The sequence below is a fragment of the Notechis scutatus genome, chromosome 5 (assembly GCF_049901735.1).
Source record: "Notechis scutatus isolate UNSWTSFEM ecotype Mainland chromosome 5, rNotScu1.2, whole genome shotgun sequence".
Lineage (NCBI taxonomy): Eukaryota > Metazoa > Chordata > Lepidosauria > Squamata > Elapidae > Notechis > Notechis scutatus.
In genome coordinates, this window is record NC_142013.1 from 91,766,868 (window position 1) to 91,791,033 (window position 24,166).

Below are 24,166 nucleotides of genomic sequence, written 5' to 3' on the forward strand. Positions count from 1 at the left end.
TTGCTCTAAACGTCTAATGTTATGTGGGAAAGACCTTAGAAGAAATGACCAAGAAATGCTACCTAGGAAATGATCAGAGACAACATTGTCTCCAGCTGAATAGTGACAGGAGAAGATGTTCAGAAGAGACCCTAATTTTTTGGTTTGTAAAGGAGATGGTGGGAGAATGGTACTTTCAAACTTGCAAGATTCTGTTAATAAAAGAGTAGAATTTATTTATTTTGTTGTAATTCTTATCTGGTCCAGCTAGGAAGGCTGACAAAATGGGACATACTGTAGTTTCTATTCTAGTAAGCATCTGGGATGCTCTCATGGGCTGGTCTAAGACAGCTCTACTAGGAAAAGAACTGATAAGAAATAAAATCTCTTTCTCTCTCTCATTTTGGAGGGTGGTTATAACATCTTGAAAAGTATTCCTTTGCCCACTGTGTTCCCATAACAGAATAAATTATGCTATTTATGATCTAACAAATTCAGTTTTGCCATAAATTATCATCAAATGCTAGGAGAATTTTAAAATCTAGAAGATTTTGTAATCAAACCCCTTATTAAAATGCTGTAGGTCAGGAAAAACTCACTAACCAAATGGTTTTTTTGAATATCATAAAGCTTTTACAGCCTGTGACATTGATTTCTATTGTCCAATCAGATATTTTGTCTGACAAGACTGATATCTACATCATTTTTTAAAGTGTTTTTTTAAACAATAGACTTTTGAAGGCCAAGAGACCCTTAATACTTGTACATAAATAAACCGAACTGTATATGGGAACATAATTTGAATAAACACAGTTGTCACTTAACATATGCAAGTACTTCAGAAATGATTATATCTCTATCTTGAATCTGTTCATCTAATGTTGAACAAATGAGAGGACCTGAACATATTTAAAGCTGAAAAAACAAAATTACAATATCATGGTACCCTCAAAATTGCATTAAGCTACATGCATTGCAAAACACAGAGGTTTCCATTCCCAGAGAATTGCTCTTATTGAATGAGCATGAATCTGATGTAACCACTGTCTGGAGATATACATATCAGCAGGAAGAAAGGCAGCATGGAAAATGAAAAATAAATGCGGAACACACTTACTTTATTCCAGAATCTTAGCCCACAATTCCTACTACTTCTATAATGAAATGAATATGGCATGTGGACTTTCTAGCTATTTAAAATATTCTCTACAAAGGTGACCCCCAACCTTTTGGGCACCAAGCACTGGTTCCGTGGAGGGTGGTTTTTCTGGAGTGGTTGTGGTTTCACACACTACTTGGATCCTGCGGGTGCACAGATGAAGGTTTGCTCGCTTGCACAGCCTGGTTCCTGATGTGCCATGACCCGCTGCTGGTCCATAAACCAGGGGTTGAGGAACTCTGGTCTATAATTATCTTGTGGGATGGAATATTAATATCTAAAAAAATCCATGATGGCTAAAACAGTGCAATGCTGAATAGAATCTATTTGTTTGAATGTTTTAATAAAGTGTGTGGAACCTCTGATACAGAAGTCAAGAGGCTAAAGAATCCTTTAAAACTCCTCTTCCCATAGTGGTCCTTCTTTCAGAAGAAGCTGAAATTGGGGACTAAGAGTCTAGAATAAAGTATACGCATATCATATTTATTTCTTTTTCACTATCTTGGCTCAGTGCATATCCTTTTCTTTGTCTTCAGCACAGAAAAATAGACTCCACCAAGAATAAATATGGACATGGAAGAACAAACTATTTCCTGATCCTTAAGTTACTAGACAAAGTTAGATATAATACTTACAGGTGACCTTGCAATATATTTTTGGCATCTCTACACTCATCAAGAGGAAATGAAGAAACATCAAGAAATTGTATGGATTTAAGCTGTTCATAGGACCACAAAAACAGGCACCAGCATATCAAACCCATGGGAAAAAAACCCTTTGTCTGAAGTTGTAATGAAGTGTTGAAATAATTTATGCAACCTTCCAGACAGGCTCCTGCCCCCAATTTTACAACTTCAAAATAGCAAACCCTCCTTTGTATTCCAGTCAAACACTGACTTTAACCTGAACCTAGGAGCAGCATGAATTCAAAGAATTCTTGCAGTGGAAAAATCTCCACCGGCTATATCTCCTTTTCAGCAGGTTTATTTACAACCCATGGACAGCAATTAAAGCCTGGCCAGATGAAAGCAACTTCAACTTCTGTACTATCGAAGCAAATCATCTCTTCATCAAATATACAAATCAATCTTCCATGCTCCAAGTTCTGTCCTTATTACAAGGTCATCTTTCATACAGGTAATCTTTGACTTAACAATTGTCTATTTCAAGACGGTTCAAAGATATGACAGCCTGAAAAAAAACTTACTTACGACCCACCCTCAAAGTTACGACCATCAGACCACCTTTGCAATCATGTGGTTGCAATTTGGGCTCTTGGCAACTGGTGCACACTGATGACAGTTGCATCTTCTTGCGATCACGTGTTAACTTCTCAGCTGGCTTCTCACAGTCCAAGTCAATTGGGGGGCGGGGAGCCAGGTTTGCTCAACGACTTTGTAACTTGCTTAATGTCCATGGTGAAACGGTTGTAAACTCGAATCCAGCCATGGGATGTCTCGCTTAACAACCGCCTCTCTTTTGGGACTGAAATTACAGTCCTAATTGTAGTTGTAAGTCAAGGACCACACGTACCAGGACTGCACTGGAATTCCTATTGAAAGCTAACAGTTACCATCCATTTCCATTTCTGAAACTGGGGACAGGTCTCCGTCCATAGGCTGTGCTGAAGACTATCCTCCAACTCTTCATTTTAACGTGGACTCTACCAGTGCAAATGATTTAATATCAGTATAAACATTCATCAGATTTTATCATTGATTCGAAAACAAACAAACCGCAAAAAGGAGAAGCAAGCCCTTTTAATTCTCTAAATGAAATATTCTAAACTAAGACGTTATTTTCCCCCCTTTGAAATTTTAAGGCTAAATTTCAAGACACTTCAGAACGGCCGATGTTGTTATGTTCTGTAGTCTTGGGTGACAATGCCTCTCCCTGGTGATCCGTAGCCACGTTATATGCAATCTGCATTCAAAGCCTGAGAAGAAACCTCAAGCATCACCCTTTGTTTTGCAGTTGGTCCAGTTTCTTTTTTAAAAGGCTGTAGTTTTCCCTGGTCCCAGCTGCTGTGGGATCAAGCTTCAGAGAGACTTCATAGTGTTTCTTGGCTAAGTCAAAATTTCCCCAGCGATGGTACAGCACAGCTGAAACAGCAAAGAGGTTTTTTTTTGTTAGCAGCGTTGTTGACGAACAGACAATCTTGCCAATTACTTAGAAAACATTAAAACATTTGGTTGGCTGTCGGCACTGTGGCAGCCTGCTCTGTAGCCAGCTGGAGCAGACATGTTTGGAGCCACGCGGGCCAAGGAATGACAAGAGTAGATTGTGCTACAGCCATAAATGGCTTTTTTTTTTTTTTAATCAGGAGAGCTCATTGTGATTTGCAAGTAGAGGACAAACCAATTTGCCACCACTGACATGCACCACCTCTGGGCTGCAGCCGGTAGCCTGCATGGTTGGTCTGGGATACAATGTGAACAGCTTGACACTATTGAAAACCCGCTCTAAGAACTCCAGTATCTTGTTGGCAATTTGTTTAGCAAGCAGGCGGACGAGAAATCTAGCTTGCAGAAGAATGCCTGCAAGAAACTGAATGTGGAAAAAAAAAATTCAACCAGTGTCTGATTTTTTAAAAAAAAGTTTGCACCAGGGGAGCTATAAAATGTCTTACCCAAATTACCATGGTAACTGGCAGCCGTTGGATTGGCTTTAATTGCCTTGTGGAACAAAGCTTCAGATTCCTGAATAATTCAGAAAAAGAGATCAACAGGACAAGCTATTTTTGTAGTGCCTACAATGTCAAGTGCAACCAAACACTCCCAATTACCTCATGCTCTATGGTCTATTAATGTGATTATGTCACCCTATTTTTCCCCCACATGCATTCACACTTCTACTTCCCTCTAATGGGACAATTCACAGGCCGATCCAGCTGTTGGTTGGTAGTTTCTGTCAATTAGACAGTAATTACTTCAGTGTTGGTAAGAACACAAAAACACTTGTGGGCTCCATTATAAACCTCATACAAATCACTACTTAAAACCAACGCATGTACATTCAAACAAATTTAGTCTTAAGAAAATTGACGGTATGAATCTAAGATTATGATTGTGATTGGACACACAAGGAATTTGTCTTGGTGCAAATGCTCTCAGTGAACATAAAAGAAAATATACATTCGTCAAGAGATTATGTGGATTGTTCCATTTAGTTACTTCTAATCACATTATAGTATTTGTATTTGAGGTAAATTCACATATTTCATTTGTAAAATGTAGCAAAATCTCCCCTCCCCCCAGAGTCAACAACTCTAACCTAAAAGGATTTCTAGCTTGCCAAAATAATTTTCATTATTTCTCTAACAAACTTTTGTTTCCTATCTGTTCATAACTCTTCTCAATTTTCCCTTTTCCCTTGTGGCTGCAAATAACCTACCTATAGTCTAAACAATTAAAAACAGTGGGAATTGTCATGATTCATTTTTCAAAATGATTTCTATAAAGCTTCATGAATGACATCCTTAAGACTTTAAAGACTATATTCAAGCCAAATTCCTTTTGTTAAAGAAAGCAATTATTTAATAGGAAAGATAAAGAGAACTGTAACTGCATGCAACCTACATTGTTTTAAATGTTTTTATCATAATTAAAGCAGGAACAAATAACTATTTTGTATTTCCAACACTTTTTGAAATTGATGCTATTTTTATTACAAAAGGTAAATACATGTAAAAAGTAGCATCAAATTCAAAAAATTGTTGAAGAACAAAATATTTTTTCTATATTTATGGTTTGAGCTTTTCTTGCATATAATAATTATTTGTAATAACTGAGACATATTTGTATCTGGATTTTGGATTTCCCTAGAAGAGACTCATGCTATATTTCTATCTTCCCCCTAATTAAAAAGTAAAATAAAATAGTGCTTCAGTTTAGTCAGATTGAAAAAAATGAAATTGACCTGGTAACAGCTGTTTAGAAAGTGTCATCCCACAACCAAGCAAGCCATTTGAATAGGACTTACATTTTCTCTTAAGATCCCACCCCCTCCCCTGTGATTTGGGGGGGGGGGGAATCAACTCTGGGTATCAATACATATTTTGCTGTGTTGGCTTCCAAGTTAAACCCACTGCCAATCTTTTCACTGAATCACAATTATGAGGACATACTTAATCCCCGAATCATTGAGAAATAATATTTGTAGGAGTTATCTATCTACAATTTGTGATTAGAAAAAATGCTTTACCTTATATTTCTGTGATTTCCCCAGTACATTTGCCAGCGAAAACATAATAGAATGATCATTTGGTATTAACTCCAAAGCTTCCCTTCCAACAGTTTCTGCTTGTGCCAAGTTCCCTAGGAACAAATTAAAGGAGAGAACGAGATGGAATGAGGATGAATAATTATTTTTAATCATAAGAAGATGCTTAGCTATTTTCCTTAAAGAAAACAATTAAGAACAAATCAAATAATAAAAAATGAATTGCAAGTGAAGAGAAGACCATTAAAATTTGTACGGCATTTTTTTCTAGATGTAAAATATAAAATAAATATTTGGCTACTATGCTTTTAAATGCATTTAAAACAGCTTTATTAGGATGTGAATATAACCAGATTAAGAAATCTTCATATCAAACACAAAAATAAACTGAAGAACACCAACATGAAATGAAAGGTTTTTGTGAGCATCCTGGAGGCTGTTGGAGAAAAAGAATAGAAAGAACAACCAGCAGAATGAAAGATTTTCTAGCTGGTTAGTAAATTGACAGCAACTAGAATGATTCTTTCTCCTTTTTTTATTGAATTTTGTTTGAAGCTAATCAAATTAAGACTCTTAATCAATTAATTTCATACTGAAAGATCCAATCCATCATGAAATAAAACTGACGCAATACATTGTGAGTCTTTTTCAAAAGATGGTCGCCTGAAACCTCTGTATTTGTTATGATTCCAAATACTAGAATGTAATAATAAATTTATTTCTTGTTTAATTCTGAGATTTGGCCCCAAGTACTGAATCATTACTTGCAAAAGTATTTTGGAACACAAGACATTAATGGAAAACTGATGTCTAAGGACACACTTCTGGCACATTGGCAAGTTTATGTATAGTTTGTGAGAGATGCTGTTTTACAGCAGCTGTAAAATCTTGGGTTAGCGACGTTCTAATTCCTATTTTAGAATTAGAGCCCGAGATCATATAACAGAAAACAATGGGCTGGAAATCTAAACAAGTTGTAGAAAAAAAAAATACTCTGGAAAAAAAAGCGGATTGTACCTGTATTGTCGAGCAATATAATCATGTTGTTCCAAGCCAAACTATGTTGCGGTTTCAACACTGTGGCGTTTCTCCAAGCATTCAATGCATCTATGTGGCGATTCAGATCAGCATACTGAAAGGAACACAGTTGGCCGTGAGATAACAAGCCAAGAAAAGTAACCCTTGCTCAGGTCCCACCGTATGAGAGTCTCTGCACACCAAATAAATCTGCAATGTGAATAGCTATAATTCCAGAAAAATGTTTTTTTATAAATGTGAAAGAAACAAATCTACACTAAGAATTGCACATAATTGTGTACAGAATAGAAGAGTTTGTATATTTTCTGAACCTTTGCCCCATTTTCTACTAGACCTTCTGCTTAGAAAGGTCCCCAGTCTGTATGCCTTGGGGCTGTGTTCTGTTTTGGGTTTGACCCTTAAAAGGGGCTTCAAAGTACATAGCATCTCATAGACCCCCCCCCCACCTGCAATTCTTTTAAGAAGCTACCTCTCTTTCCAGGGTAGTGCCCATTGTGGGTCAGTGCTTCTGCGCCCTCCAAAAGCAGAGAGATTGGGAGTGTCCCCCAAAGGACCTCCCTCGCGTTTAAATCAGAAGGGCTGCACATTCTGATTTAAACATTTAAACCAGGGGTGTCCAACCTTGGCAACTTTAAGACTTGTGGATTCAACTCCCAGAATTCCTCAGCCAGCTTTGCTGGCTGAGGAATTCTGGGAGTTGAAGTCCACAAGTCTTAAAGTTGCCACGGTTGGACACCCCTGATTTAAACAGCTCAACATTCTGTGCTTCTCTTATTTCAGAAGGAAGATTAGCGTTTATCGATTGAAGAAACTGATTGACTTTTCCAACCGATGTAATCTAAGTGTCTTACATGTTGGAATGCAAAGCAAACAAGCGAGCAAAACAAACAAAACAAAACCACAAACAAAAACCACCAGCATAATAATAAGTACTGTGCAAAATTTGCCTATTATTTACATTTATCCAGTTACTGTCTGGAATATCAAGGTTGGTTTAGGAATAGACAAAGATGATCCACCCATAGTTTATAATCCACAACCTCAAATATGCTTTTTGTAACCTAAGGAGCTCCCAGGACACTTCTGGAAGGCGGGGGAAACCCACATTTTCAGGTTTGGGGGGGAATTTGAGTTTTGTCTAGCAACAGTGATCTTGGGGAGGCATAACATACCTATCTGTGGCATTCACACAGCATCACCAATCCCTAGTTGGTGCTAAGTTTTTGCATGACAGTACAGTATTAAGAAATAAAATTATTCCTCACCCCCCAAAAGACTGCCAAGAACAGCAGCTGGGAGAAAATTAGCAGTGGTATCTGCCAATTTATTACTGATTTCGTTAAAGAGCATTTATCCCTACTATTGTTTGATTAATACTCTCCTCTAGCCCTTTTCCCCTAGACTTTGAGATTGTTCAATTACAGGTAGCCCTCACGTTATGACCACAACTGAATCAAAAATTTTCTGTTGTTAAGTAAGGCATTTGTTATGTGGCCCATTTTACTAATTTCTTGCCACGGTTGTTTAGGGGAATCCCTGTAGATGATAAGGGAATAACTGGTTGTTAAGTAAATCTGGCTTCCCCACTGACTTAGCTTGTCAGAAGGTCATAAAAGCTATCACGTGTCTCCAGGATGCTGCAAACCATCATAAATATGAACCAGTTGCAAAGCATCTGAATTTTGATCATGTAACCAAGGGGAAGCTGCAAAGGTTGTAACTGAAAAAATGGCCATAAGTCTACATTTTTCAATGTCGTCGTAACTTTGAATGGTTACTAATTGAATTGTTGTAAGTCGAGGACTACCTGTACTTCAGTAATTATATAGGTCAGCGCCTCCCCAACCTTTTGGGCACCAGGGACCGGTTCTGTGGAAAGGTTTTTCCACGGACCAGAAGGGACGTGGTTTTGCATGCTGCCTGCATCCTGTGGATGGGGTTTCGCTTGTTTGTGTGGCCCGGTTTCTGGCATGCCACGGACCAGTGCCGGTCCATCGACCAGGGTTGGGGACCCCTGATATAGGACACAGTGTGCTGCTAATTTTTACCACTTTAATATACAGTTTTACATATTGTATATTTTTGTATATACAGTACAAGAAACTTTTAGTTCCTAAACAAGAGATTTTACTTGAGCATTTCTGGGACACCAGAAGAATCAATGTGAGCTTTGGTTTATATTTGTTCTGATGCAATCCTATATTATAATTCACTTCTATTAAAATTAAGGCTGCAACTTCAGTGTGTGAAAGAACCTAAAGAATCTTTCTAAACAAGTCCGAAGTCCAAGAAGGTACTCTCTAATAGGCAACTGATCAACATTCAAAACTCACTGCATCTTACGTATCAGTGTTTCCTCAAGCTTGGAAACTTTCAGATGTGTGAACTTCAACTCCCAGGTGTTTCTTGCTGGGGAATTCTGGGAGTTGACAACCAGAGAACTTAAAGTTGCTAAGGTTGAAAAAAGGCTGATCTGGGATCATTAGCAGAAAGATAAATAAGTACACTTACTAAGCGTCCTAGATTATAGTAACAATCTGGGTATTTTTTCCTGTGTCTAATTGCAGTCCAGTAGCTTTTCTCTGCTTCTTCATACCTTCTTAAGCTATTCTGCACTATCCCTAAATTCATCCATGCTGCTGCAAAATCAGGCCTAGGCAAAGAGAGTTGTGAACATTTTAGCATATTAAATACAAGTACAGCTTTGATGCCCCTTACTTATTTATAAAATTAAAAATGCAATCTGAATTTAAAACTGTAAAGCAATTTAAGTATTTTTGAAAACAAAACAATAATTTAATAACATAGTACATCAAGGACAAAGGGAGGGGAGAGAATAATTTAAATACAAGAAATAGAGACAATGCACTTAAAGCCAAGCTGAATAGAATTAACCTACAACTAAAGAGAAGGAAACATGTTCTATAATCCAGAAATCACTACGGAGAATCTTTGTTCTCATTGCTTCTCGGCCTTTTGGCTAAGATCAAGCTCAGAGAATCCTTGTTCTGTGCTCGAATTAACCTAAATTCTCTTGTTAGTGGGATTTAAAGAAAGGCATCTGAATACAGAAGGATGGTCCTTCAGCTACCTTCAATCTAAATCCTCCTTATGCCAAAGAAACAAACTAGAAGCCAATGACTGGTCCCCAAAGTTTACGACAAGAAATAATATAGCTCCATTTTGTAGTAGCAGTGCTATTTGCACAACCTTCAAGGGCAAATTTACTCAGCAAAACACTCCATTCCAAAGAAGGAATGTTCTGGGAAATTCTGGAATCTTCTCTCATCTCAACCAGACTTTTAGAGTCTAGACCATGTATATACACCATAAACCATTTATGAAAAACATCCTAAAAAAGACAGCTTTGTGCAATCTGGAGGAGGAATGTTCTAGAGTTTCCTCTAATGAAATACATTACACATAACTGCATCACAAAGTATATTTCAGAAGATTAACTAAGAAAAGGTCCAGGTAACACCACAATATGTTGGTGACCCACAGCTATATTTTTGGCGTTCAAAACATACTGTATTTGAACAGCTAGTGAGAGAAGTTCTTCAGCTTCATGAAGTTCATTTTTTTCTTTCAGGATATTTCCCAAGTTGTTCATAGCGTGTACGTATTTAGGATTCAATCTGGGATTGAAAAGACAAAAACAAATAAAAGAATTATTCAGTCGAAAGAACCAGCTCCCTTAATGTTGTCTACACAGCCATAATTCTTCTCTTCCACCTGTCATTTTTATAACATTCGAAGTCAGATGTAGGCATGTAATAACACCTCAAGCATGTATTAAACTGCCCTTATCATCCCACTCAGGACTGGATTACTGAACACCACCACCCCAAATCAAAACGAAACAAGATAAGAGAGGAAGGAAAAACCTCCAAAATGAACTTCAAACACAATTGTTTCCATGTCAATGCCTTTTTGTATAGCTTGGCTTTCATCTCATCAATGCTTTACTGCTCGCTAATGGTTGTAGAGGTAGTCCTTCACTTATGACCGTTCGTTTAGCAGCCTTTAAAGTTACAAATTAGTCACTGTACTTATGACCCTCTGTACTTATGACCCCCATGATCAAAATGTAAGAGCTGGACAATCACATCATTTATGATGGTTGCAGAGTCCCCGAGTCATATGACTGCCATTTGCAACTTTCCGTACTGGCTTCTGACAAAGTCAATGGGGAAAAGCCTGATTTCTTTAGCGACTGCAGTAATTCACCTAACATCTGTGGTAAAAAAAAAAGCTTGTAAAATCTGGCCGGACTGATTTAACAAGCACCTTGCTTCGTGAGAGAAATTTTGGCCCCAGTTGTGGTTGTAAGTCAAGGACTAGCTGTATTAAGGACAATACCAGAAAGCATAGCTTCACCATTAATTGAAATCTGGAACTAAACTTCCTCACTATTTGATTTTTTTTTAAAGGCAACCGATTTATTTCAAAAGAGAATAACCAACATTTTCTATGCTGTTTACAGTAATTCAATAATTCTGAATCTTTATGTCACTTCCAGGACACAACTGTCTTGCAATCTGCTATCCATGTGGTAGCACACATTCTAGTAATAAGATGTGGTGTCAACGTTCAAATTTGTCTTCAAATTTTACAGATATGTAATTTTATCCAGATAATACAATTGATGTTTTATAAAATATTTTTTCTGGACCACATCACCAATATTTTTAAATCACTGGGTTAGTTTCCAAATTCTGCTAAGCCACTTTTATTTTTTATTGTTTTATTAAACTAGATAACAGATAACAGATAATCAGCATTGGAAGGGATCTTGTAGGTCATCTAGTCCAACCCCCTGCCCAAGCAGGAGACCCTACACAATTTCTGACAGATGGGAGTCCAACCTCTTCTTGAAAGTCTCAAGTGATGCCGCTTCCACAACTTCCAAGGGCAAGCTGTTCCATTGGTTGATTGTTCTCACTGTCAGAAAGTTTCTCCTTATTTCCAGGTTAAATCTCTCCTTGTTCAGTTTCCATCCATTATTCCTAGTCTGGCCTTTGGGTACTTTGGAAAATAGCTTCACTCCCTCCTCTCTGTGGCAGACCCTCAAATATTGGAAGAATGCTCTCATGTCTCCCCTAGTCCTTCTCTTCCCTAGACTAGACATGCCCAGTTCCTGTAACCGTTCTTCATATGTTTTCGTCTCCTGTCCCCTAATCATCCTGGTTGCTCTTCTCTGTGCTTTTTCTAGAGTCTCAACATCTTTTTTATAATGTAGTGACCAAAACTGGACGCAGTACTCTAAGTGTGGTCTTACTAAGGCTTTATAGAGTGGTATTAGTACCTCACTTAATCTTGATTGTATCCCTCCGTTAATGCAACTTAGGATTGCATTAGCTTTTTTGGCTGCTGCTGCACACTGCTGGCTCATGTTTAGCTGGTTGTCCACTAAGACTCCAAGATCCCTCTCGCAGTTACTGTAAGGTAAAACTAGTTTTACCTTACTGTACTATAAAATCCCAGCCACTGTAACATGGTATATTGTTAAGCATTTAGTCTGTACTAAACTACAATGGTTCATTCAACAACAAATAGTTAAAACAAACACAGCTTAGAATGTATTTCCTTAATACATCCTCAATATTCTATTATCACGGCTGATGATCTTTCTGATGGTCAGGTTCTTACCCTGTATCTGATTTCTGCTTTTAAAAAACAAGCCAACAATTAAAAAAAACACACATTCCAAATCATCCATACCTTACAGCCTCTCTGTAGTAGCTGATTGCAGCACTTTGATTGCCATTATCAGCTAAGTTTTTGCCAACATTATAATGGACCTGGAAGGGAAGGTCAGAACGAAATCATTCTAGGCAGTGATTTTTTTCCCCAGTGCATATATGGCTTTTGGTTCATAGAAATTTGATCTGGATGATTGTAACAATTTTAATAGATGTGTATTTTTATTCATGTATTTTAACATGATGCTTGGTATGCCTATTGAAAAAACAATTGATTATGCGAGAGACAGATGTAATTATACTTCATAAAACAAGAGCTGGGGGGGAAAATAATAGAATATTGAAAGAGCTCTTAACTTTAAATGAAAAGGCTCTGGAGACTATCCAGATATCAGGAACACTTAATGGGACTCAGAACTTATCCTCACCACCAGCACCACTTTCAACGGCCATATCCTTATCAAAACATTCATGTACACCAGGTGGACAACTCCAGGAGAAATGCTACAACTATATGTATCCTAGTTTCCAAACTAGTGCTGCAGAATTCTAGCTTATTTGAAAGCCCAAAGATATTTTTCTATCAGATATCCTTGCTGCAATTTGTTGGAGAATGAAAAAAGATTCTCAATGGTTAATTGGTTTGATTATGGAACTTGTTCTTTGATAATGAAAATGCTACACAGAAAGTGACTAATAAGATTGCATTTTGATTACATATCTGAAGTCAAGTAATTCCCAAATGAAAATCAAATTGATGCTGATATTGACTATTGGCTGTGATGTTTATGTCAGATTTAAATTTACTATATTTTCAGTTTGTTCTATAATTGCACTTCTCATGTAGTCAATCTCAAATAAATAATGATTTCAAAATTAAATCTAAGAATTACAATCTTTGTAATTAAGAAAACAAAATTAGAAGTTTCATAAACAAGTTATGTGACTAGAATGGATTGCTTTCTGCAAGAAAAATGTTAGAAGACTAAGTTCAGCTGTGTGTTAGAATATGATTAGTCAATATATTTTCATGTTTTGTCTTGGTGGGAACTATACTCCAAATTAAATTGAAAATGTGTCCCCTGTTTCAGGAAATATTAAAACACAATACCAGATTCTATAAATATTTATTATAATTACTAATATAAGCCCATATCCATACAGAACACTAAGGGGAAGATCTATTGTTGGATGTAACAATCTAAGCAGAATATTAGCTCTTTATAGAACTAAAATACTTTTTTTCTGCTTTGTTTTGATTTACAATATCACATTTTCTTCATATTGAAGCTTATATTCCAGATTTTCTCTCATTAACCTGCCTTTTGACATATTCTAGAGGAAGACTTAAGGTAGAATAGTAATAGTTCTGCTGCTCACATTTTAGACATAAGCAACTGTAATGAGAGTAGGATGAAGATCATGTAACACCTGTGCCCAGTGAATACATTATTAACAGCTTTATTAACAATGTCCAGTTGCTTTTAATAATGCCGAAAATCAGGGATTGGCCCAATTTCTGAAACAGCACCTCTGCACAAATAACACAAAATCTGAGTTATCAGCAACTATCTTGTGCTCGTAAGTAAACAAAATCTTCAACACCAATTCACTCCTGAGGATACTAGCTTAAGAACTGTTAAGCTTAGAAGTAAAGTAGTATAATTTATTCATGGACCCTTCTTATGAACAGAACATCCAGATCAAAAAGTGTATGAAAGCATTGGAAGTTATTGATCTGCACAATAAGGGATATGTACGCCACAAAGCCACTTGTTCACTGGATTTATTACTCTTAAAAAATGCTGTACAACTTGCAACTGTGTGCCACACACCACTGCATCACAAAAGATCGTGTAATCCTCATCATTTTTTACCTCACTCAATCATCAACAATATTCAAATTAATTCTAGTGATGGAGAAGCAAAATCAATTTAAGGCCTGAAGGCAAAGCTTTAATTCAGGCAAGATGCCCATGGCATTTCAGAAATCAAGACTGTGTTAATTAGTGTGCCTATATCCAACCAATAAAATTGGGTGTGACATCCTCTCTAAAATACACAATGAAGATGTTCTTGTTTTCCTACTCACGAAATATGATATACTATTCTTATTATTATTAGCTATTACTAACACAGCAACTGTAACACAGCAACTGTATAAAAACCGTTTAATGTGACCTTGGACCTTTTATAGAATGTAATAGGAATTTTCTCCCTAGGGTCCTGTTTTCCAAGTAGGAAATGAAACAATAAAAATGTATACAGAAAACAAATGAACTGAGACAAATCAATAGGAATAAATGCCTTCACTAAATGTTCAGGTGCTATTATAATTATTAAAACTGCTGATATAATAGAGACTAATTCTAAGGTGATTTGGCAAGAAGTTAAATACCAGAAATGATAATTATTTGCCATAATAGAACAATAGAATTATTGTTTTTAGAAAACACAAACGCTTACTTTGGCATTCAGTGGACAAACAGACAAGGCACTTCTAAAAAGCTGCTCCTCCGATCTCCATTGGTTACTACGGATGATGCAACGCCACACATTTATCAGTAAGAGGCCCAGCAGAGCCGCAACCAACAATTTCTTGAGAAAGAAGACACATATTAGAAATCTCAGCTTTTAAATCTCTTTTCCATTTTTTTTTGGCCAACCATTAGGATAATGTTGTTTGTACCTTATTCTTAACTTGTTTACACAACAGGCAAAATCCATACGTAATCAATATGCAGTAACCAATACTGGGGAGATAGGTGACCCTCTCGGCAACAACAAACCCAACTCTAAAAAATAGGTTACTTGCAGGAAGAAAAGGAATGATGAGAAACCCCAATCCCAGGGTAAGGATTCTGAAATGCAGAAGAAAAAAAATATTTTACAACATGCAGTAAAACTCTTACTACAATACATAGGACACGAGTAAGTCAATTTAGATTTGCCCTGAGATATCCTAGCCTATCCAGCCCTACTTTGCCAGGGAGCTCTGCTATCCCCTTTCCATTCTTACCATATGGGTCCACAGGGGGAAGTTAGGAAGCAAGTGATGATGAAACATACCACAGCTACTGCAGGGGTGTCAAACTCAAGGCCTGTGGGTCAGATCCGGTCTGTGGGGTGCTTCAATTTGGCCTGCGGGGGCGGCCTGGAAATAGCAAAGGACCGACCTGCAGTGCCTCTGGCAGCTAAAATGGTGTGTGGCAGGGCTAAGTGTGCTCCCATGCCCATTTTCAAACTGGATGGCCTCCTGCAGCGCTTTGCCAGCCAAAATGGGCTGCGTGGGGGCTGTGCATGTGCTGTTTTGGCTGGCAAAGTGATGCAGGAGGCCGTCCAGGCTGAAAATGGGCCATGTGGGGGCCATGTGTGGACCCCTGGTGCCCTTGGCCAGCAGGATGCTACAGGAGGCAACCGTCCAGTCTCCCTCCCCCCGGCCAGCCCATGGAGGAGAACTACAATGCTGATCTGGCCCTCGAAGAAATCCAGTCTGACACCCCTGTCAAACTTAAGGAGATCAATTCCTAAGAACAAGCTTTGTGGCTTTATGCCACTAAATGCCTGTTGCATTTCCATAAGTTTCCATTCCTCAGAAAGAGTTATCGTGGGAAAATATCATATAGGCTTCTCAGCACGGTCCTTAACTTCCAGTATTAAAGGATTACAAACCATTTAGAAAGAAGTGATTCAATCTAATAATTCTAACTATGCAAAGTGAAGATCAAAACTATCCTCTTTATTTTGAAGAAATTATTATCTCTGTATGGTAGAAGATCCTGTGATGACTGCTATTTAACTATGAGCTTCACAGGTTTAATACAAGGTCTTTTTCATTATTCTTTTTTTATCATGGACCATGGCTTTCTCTTTTGGGTCTTTTTCCCATATCAATGCGTCGGCACAACAAATCAACAGCCTAAATCCAGCTATTTCCTTTTAACGTTCCGGGGATATTAAAGACCAGTCCTAGACATCATTCATATTGCATATCTGGAACAAACACATTTTGATGGCTGAGAAAAATATCAGTATCAAGGAAAATGCAAATATCCAAGTGTAATATAGTAAAGAAAAAAATATCTGTTTAGAGTAAAAATCTGCAGAACAGAAAGTGTGCAGGTATGTGGAGGGATGGATGGGTATTAAGCTAAATAAACTACATATTTATTCTACGGTCTCCTGGTCTTTTCAATTGCCTATTGAAAAACCTTCTGTAGAAATGGATCTCTCCTAAACAATGTGAGATTGAGTAGTGGAGGATTTGGCACAGGGACAGGATGACTGTCTTCAAATAGGCTTATACTGTATCATAAATAATCTCCCCCCAAAAATCATAGAACGAAAGTTTTCAATTTCTTCCCAGCAAATTAGCCCACTTCCCTTTCATTTACATTATCAAGACAATTCTTCCTTGCAAGTTATGGAACGATACAATAATGCACATAATGTGTTCAAGAACAGTTCAAGAACTGTCATGCACGTAAGATTATTATTTTTAAAATAATTCTTGTTTTAAAAATTGCAATCTCAAACAAAGCAAGTGTTCACAAAAAAATGTCTAATTTGAACCCCCGTCTCTTTTGTCAATTAAAACAATTGCAGATGAGACAATCATAACTGACTATCTAATCAACACAGAAGTGTAAATACTTTTACAGAAATCGTTTAACAATTCAATTCTGTCAAGCAACTTTCATTTGTTTAAAATGACAGGATGTTTTCCCACTATTTTCCCTGGATCTGCTTACCAACAAAAGAGTAATCATCCTGGGGCAAAATTCAATTTAAAACTAACACCGCCATTGTCAATAGTACTTTTTTTAGTCTCCTATTTTTTTTTGTTTTGCCAGAGGAACAGTGTTGAAAACATCACAGATCAATTATATGTTATTCTGAGCACAAATTATTATTTTTACCTCCTACAGAGTTAAGGAGCTCGAAATGTCCTCTCACGAGGAAGATAAAGCAGTCACTTTCCCCTTCAAGTTTTCCACCCCATGGCCAGTGGAAATGAAGATGGCTCAAATTAGGAAAGTACTGCTATAAATATTTATTGGCACTGTATTTGCTAAAAAAATATTGATTCCACAATTCCACAAAGAGGAGTGGCGGTAGATGTCATGCAGTAATGTCTTACCAACTCAGGAGAACCATAACGTGTTGACCCGAATTTACCTTCTCTTTTGGCCATCTTTCGAACCCAAAGCTTGACACGCCAGCACAATTAGGCACAGCCAAAGAAGCACCAGAGCAATTATTCTCCAGTCACTGACTGATTTAATAAGGGGTACGCAGCCCATTGACCAATCAAAACACAGCCACCAGGGACACAGCAACAGCCAAGCATTCAGAGAATAGTAGTAATTATAATTTACAGCCTGTCAATGAAAGGGAAAAATTTATGTATATATATAACAGCTTGTGGACATATCAAAAACAGAGAAGGGAATTAACATTTCACCAATGAATCTGAATTTCAAGGAAACATCTTCAGCTACTTAAACCAAATCGAACACAAGAGACTTCACAGAGATTCAACCAGCTGGTGAAATGTAAGTAACATAATGTTATCTCGGTGTGAGCAGAATTACCTTGCTGGTCAAGATGATTTCTCTTCCTTGGGAGGTTAGGAAATAATGTATGTGTGAATCACAGGCCACCATGGAAAGTTTAAAATTCAAGATGGCTGTTGTGACCACACAACTGGAACCAAGCCTCTTGTGTATATGTTATTAAAAGGGGCACAGATTCAATCTGGGGGATGACACCTCTGTTTTCTTTTCTTTGATTTCAATCCCTCCTCCTTGTTTTGGCCTGGTATGAATTGATCAATCACATGAGATCCTGGTCCACCCAGCCTCATTACAGTCTATTTTGATCAGCAACCATTTCCAAGATCTCTGCTATACGTATTTTTCCCAAACTATTATTAGCATGGATGGAGCTGAACAGGGAACTCAATTTATACAGCATATTCACTGTGCAACTGCTCTGTGCCGTGGTCTGATTTTTTTGTACAATCATTAATGTTGGCAAAATCCCATATTTTCCAGCTTACCCTTACAAACGGACTGGCTGCAAATGAAGCTGGGTTATCCACTTCTGTAAATGCTGGAGGTCCTGTGCCCATAATTTGCCAGCGGGCGTATAGAACAGTGGCTCCTCCAGATAACAAAAGAGTAATTCTGAAAAGAAGTCCTTTTCTAAACACCGCTAGGTTCTTTGAAGAAAAGGGAAATAATAATTATGAAAAAAAAAGAAAAGAAATCGAAGTTGTTAACTGCCTTTTACTCTTAAAAGTAGAAACGGAGCAGATAAGTATGCACAGACTGGGTAAGAATGAGAAACGTTAACTGGCTCTCATTAAAAACAATTGTAACAGCCATTAAAACAACTGTGGGAGAATAGCAATAGTATCAGACATATATACCACTTCACAGTGCTTCATAGCAGTGGTGGGATTAATTTTTTTTTTTACTACCAGTTCTGTGGGCGTGGCTTGGTGGGCGTGGCAGGGGAAGGATACTGTAAAATCTCCAGTCAGAGGTGGTATTGCTGGTTCTCCGAACTACTCAAAATTTCCTCTACCGGTTCTCCAGAAACTGGTCAGAACCTGCTGAACACCACCTCTGCTTCACAGCCCTCTCTGAGTGGTTTACAAATGTCAGCATATTGCCCCCAACAATCTGGGCCCTCATTTTACCGACCTCAAAAGGATGGAAGGCTAAGTCAACTTCTCAGCTGGTCAGGATCAAACATATAATAACAACCATCTGAACATGATACAGCCATCTTGCATGCTCCCCATGGGATCCCCAAGGTTTTTGGACAAACCGTGTTTTAATTGCTTTCCAGAAAGCTGGAAGCATAGATGGTTTGGATCATGGCCCAAATTACATTCCATAGCTGTACAAGAATAATGAATAAAAGATATTGATAATACAATTCCTCATTATAGAAACATCTATGTAGGTGTTACTGCTGGTTGAATTTATGTTTGATTATGTTTATAGTACTGTACCACAATAGGGAAATTTAAGAAATAATTCTATAAATGTCAATGCTTATCTATTTCACAAGCTTAATAATGAAATAAAGGATTCCACTTTTACTGAAATCAACAGAGAAGACTTTTGGAAAGAAATTTGGTGGAAATACTGCATTTGGCTAATTTTTTTAAAAAAAATTATTTAACATTACTTTCTACATCAGAGGTGTATTCAGCAGGTTCTGACCAGTTCTGGAGAACTGGGAGTGGAGAACTATTCAGAGAACTGATGGTAACCTTCCCGCAGGAGTGGAGAGGGAATGGAGATTTTACAGTAGCCTTCCCCTGCTATGCCCACCAAGGCACACCCACCAAGCCATGCCACACCCACCAAGCCCCGCCCACCGAACCAGTAGTAAAATTTTTTGAATCCCACCATTGTTCCACATGTATCGATACACTTATTTTGAATATGTCAATGTGAAAGTATACAAACCTCTATATAGTATTGCCATTGCTTTAACTGTTCATAATTTGAAAAAAGTATATCTTTACAATTTTGATAGATATTAAAAAATATATATAACTGTCATGTAACAGAATTCAATAGTAGTCTGGAATGTATTTAATTTTTTTTTATTTTATTTGACAGAGAATATTATTGGTGTTTAGTATTTGACATTAATAGCATTCTATAATGTTTTGAATTTGTTAGATGACATGCAATCCTTTATGACATCTGGCAGTTATGTGATACTACTATTCACTGTGTTTGATAACTGAGAAAACAAATTAAACAAGGAAGAAAGCCAATATTACAGTTAACAGTCAGGTTTCAAAAGCTGTGGACAGATGTCACATTAAAGCTTTGATATGATACTTAATTTGGTGTTTTATAAAAACATTCAGCCATATATAATGTTTATTTTTTTTTTACTGTTTATTAAACTTGCCCCCTATTGGTCATACAATATGATTGAAGTGTGAGGTAAAATAAAATATGCAGTGCTGTCAGATCTTTTGGTGAGAATACAAGTCACTTAAGTGAAATGGTAATGTAGAAATTTGATGAAAACAAACAAACAAACTTATTTGATGACTTCCATAGGGGCAATCAGAGTAATTTTTGCAGAGAAATCTCTCCTACGCTGACTTCCTCTACTGTTGCTTTCCAGAAGTTTTGGATTTTAGTTGAGAACCTTTATATCCAATCTATGTGCATATTTATGAAAAACCATGCTCCTTGCATTATATGTCATGCCTAACTGAATAGGTACATTAAATATTATTTAATATTACTACTTGCAGGAACTTCTAGATTATAATGAAAGATCCAAAGAAATCTATTGCGGGTGTTGGTGTATGTATTCTATTTCTAAATTTAACATTCTTATTCCAACTATCATTTTATTTGGAGGTAAATTCCACTGAAATAAATGGAAACCATGTGCTGAAAGCAAGATTAGGATAGGCAAGAGATTTAAGTAACTCAGTTGAACAGCATTTTGAAATAGCCTAGATTTAAAATAATGGCTTTTTAAGGTGGGGAGAGAGTGGGGGAAGGAGGGAGAGGGAGGGAGGGAGGGAGAGAGGGAGGGAGGGAGGGAGATTTATTGCATGCTAACATTCTCTACCAAAATCAAAAACTACTAACAATGGAAGCAAATGGTGATAGATAATGGTCAATGGAATTCAATATGAACTAGACTTAGAATTGCTTATGGGCGCAAAGGGACTCGAGACTGGTTGACCCTTCTCTTGGGCTCAGTCTGGTCATCTTTTACAGAAAGGCGGTTGTGCCCAACTGTTTTCCTTCCCCATAGCTTCTTGCTGGCAAGGCAATCAGTTGTGTGATGGCATGCGAGCTGCCAAGGGGTGGGAAGCATTGTCCTGACTTCTGACCCTAATGGGCAGAGGCCATTATAGTCATAACTCAAGGACTATCTGTATCTCACACAATACCTTATTCAATCTAAAAACAAAGGGACTTACCTCTACTGACTTGTCCTTATGAAGTATCTTCAAAACAACTTCCAAAATATTGAGCCTGTTGATCACGACAGCATCAAACAGAGCATTTAAACCCTAAAAACACAGAGAACCAAGTAAGAACGAGAGAAAGAATATATACAGTATATCTTCTTTGTATGTATGTATGTATGTATGTATGTATGTATATGTATGTGTATATATATATATATATATATATATATATATATGTGTGTGTGTGTGTGTGTGTGTGTGTGTGTGTGTGAGAGAGAGAGAGAGAGAGAGAGAGAGAGAGAGAGAGAGAGAGAGAGAAAGAAGATATATATACCGGTATATATCTGGGGTAAAAAGAAAATCTGGAAAAAGAGTGGAACTTTTGAAATATCCAGTATTTCCTATCTATGAACATTTCACAGTACGTTTATTAAGCATTTTTCTGAGACACTTTTTTGGTAAGCATTCTCCAAAATAATACAAATTATGTTATATGATTTCAATTATTTGTATGCACATGTGTCTGGGTGCACGAGATTATCCCAAAATAAAATCAACTTTATTTAGTGGTGTTTAGCATTTGGTAAATACGCAGCCTCATTTTCAGCAGTATAAAAGTTGTGAAGTCCAATCCATTTATCTATTATCAGGAATGTCCTGTTGATTTTAGTGGGACTTACTTTCAGATGACACAGGAGAGAACAGTAGTTTTAAAGTGGTAAATAAAAATCCACAACTTTTGTAGCAAATTGAAACGGATATTCAGGAAGACTCTCTTTTATCCAGTATTAAGGGCTCACAACATATCTGATAATCCAGTTAAACTCTGTATATGACCGTAAAAACTCTGAGCTCTGATACATAATATGGGAATATTCCCCATTTTGCAGGAAAATCATCTTATACATTTGTCTTGAGGAATTTAACAAATTCCAAACATATTTTTGTTTACAATTTTACTTTGGAGGAAATGGCAGTTCCACACAGACCTGCACAAGTGTGGTTTATTTCAATCAGTTAGCAAAAAAAGTTTGATCCTAGTTTAATCTAAATTTGGATAAACAAATGACAATTTCCCAAATCTGCAAATAATATAAAGGACCTGACTGCTGTCACATAAAAAGCTTTCATTCTCTTCAAAAGTCATCATTAATAAATCATTATTTAGCAATGGGGGTCAGGAGGTCAGTTGAGACCATGAGGTGATACTGATTTACTGTGGATTGGTGCTGTGCTCAGTTGCCACTATGTGCTTATTATATTGTTATTTTATATTGTGTGTTTTTTAAACTCTATCTTAGCTGCATAGTGATTTTAAATTGATTAAAATATACAATAAATCCATAATTCTTTGAATAAATAATCTGAACTACAGCAAAATGCAAATGTCTTGGATTAACCAGTAAATTGCTGGTTCTGAATTCTGGATCATTCTGGAAATTGATCCTGGCATTATTAGAAAATATTAAATAATGGAAGACTAACACATACACACATAAAACTGATAGATGAATCCAGTCATTTGTGACTTGTAAATCATTAATTATATTACAGCATACTAATATGGATAATAGAAATATAGGTATAGAGATATATTTCCCAGCAATGCAAGTTTGGTACGATGTTTTATAATTTAATGTTCAACATCCTAAGAAAAAACATTTTTCTCTATATATCAAAATTTTTACATTTTTTGACATGCTCTGTCAAATCTCATAAAATATGCTTAAATTATTTTTGTTTCACTTCAAATCATGTAACCCAAATACAGATGATGAGATGAATGCACTTTTTTGAACCATATTAATATACATTTGAAAATGTCCATAATTTTCCAGAAAAACCAAATCTTTGTCAATATAGCCAAACCATAATTAAATCAAATTATGGTTTAGTGCAATGTCTGGTCACTCATGACAGCAAGAATAATAATGAATAAGAGGAAGCAGAAATGTACCTTTTGAAAATATTCAGAGCAAAAGAAAGCTTGCTGAAATTGTCAGAAATCCTGAGTAATATGGAAATACAGGAAGTGCATCTGGGTACAACACCGTAGTTACCACTGAACTGAGTTGCGAAGAAATGTTAAAATTACCAGTACTGTGACTCCTTGTTCTTTGCACAGCATCGCCATAGTACCAAGGAGAGCACTCAGCAAAACCCAACCGATGGAGAACTGGGTTCCTTCTTTATCTATCAATTTTAAAAGAAAAGACAAGAGAGAGAAAAATGACAGTCTATACCAAGGGTGTCAAACTTGGGGTTCCCGGGCCGGATGAGTCACGTGCTACAGTGGTGGGATTCAAAAAAAATTACTACTGGTTTTGTGGGCATGGCTTGGTGGGTGTAGCATTGCTTGGTGGGCATGGCAGGGGAAGGTTACTGCAAAATCCCATTCCCTTCCCATCCCACTAACCTGCTTTCCAGCTCCGTTCTCCTGTGCAAGGCAACAAAAGAAGACCGAGCCGATCAGCTGGGACTCGTGAGACAGCGAATAGATGGGGGAGGGGCCAGTCAGTGGTGGTATTTGCCAGTTCTCCAAACTACTCGAAATTTCCGCTACCGGTTCTTCAGAACTGGTCAGAACCTACTGAATACCACCTCTGACGTGCTGGCCACGCCCACCCCGTTCAGTGAAGGGGGAAAAGTTGCAATATGTCACATGACGATGTGATGACATGAGTTTGATACCCCTGATGGTTTTTTCCAATGTTTTTTCAGTGATGTTTTTTTTCAATGTTTAAGTGTTTTAAAAGCACTTTCAGTGTGTGTTTTTTCCTTTGAGAGTGTACATGCATCTTTATTATATCTTTTATTTTTTATCTTTTTATGGTTTATTTAAAAGCAGCAGAAAAATAAAAAAAAAGATGTTTTTTTCACTTTTGTACACTAAATGCCCCATTGCAGATGTCTAAAGGACATGGTTCTCTTGTAATGTGCTTAATATTTTGGACCCAAGTAGACAACATGTTGGCTTGCTTTAAAATTTCTTTTAAAAACAGCCACTGTCCCTGACTTGGCTACTTCCGCAGAATGGATTTCTAACTTCTGAACTGCGTTCCTAAGCAAATCCACCTGAACTATCTTTAC

General features: G+C 37.1%; 1 protein-coding gene across 2 annotated transcripts in view; it reads right to left on the reverse strand.

Moving 5' to 3' along the window:
- Positions 1-1,476: 1,476 nt before the first annotated feature.
- TMTC4 (transmembrane O-mannosyltransferase targeting cadherins 4) overlaps positions 1,477-24,166 on the reverse strand; it is a 53,315-nt gene continuing 30,625 nt past the window's right edge. Inside the window, exons 6-18 of one of the 2 annotated variants that reach the window (XM_026668941.2) lie at positions 23,172-23,269; positions 21,086-21,178; positions 18,164-18,325; positions 17,281-17,483; positions 14,792-14,963; positions 14,569-14,700; positions 12,122-12,201; positions 9,928-10,035; positions 8,909-9,050; positions 6,377-6,491; positions 5,342-5,454; positions 3,768-3,837; positions 1,477-3,240 (exon numbers count right to left, since the gene is read on the reverse strand). In XM_026668941.2, the coding sequence (XP_026524726.1) occupies positions 3,095-3,240; positions 3,768-3,837; positions 5,342-5,454; positions 6,377-6,491; positions 8,909-9,050; positions 9,928-10,035; positions 12,122-12,201; positions 14,569-14,700; positions 14,792-14,963; positions 17,281-17,483; positions 18,164-18,325; positions 21,086-21,178; positions 23,172-23,269 (1,634 nt within the window). In that variant the 3' untranslated portion in view covers positions 1,477-3,094. The remainder of the gene's footprint in view (positions 3,241-3,767; positions 3,838-5,341; positions 5,455-6,376; positions 6,492-8,908; positions 9,051-9,927; positions 10,036-12,121; positions 12,202-14,568; positions 14,701-14,791; positions 14,964-17,280; positions 17,484-18,163; positions 18,326-21,085; positions 21,179-23,171; positions 23,270-24,166) is intronic. The other variant, XM_087967313.1, reaches the window with a different exon arrangement.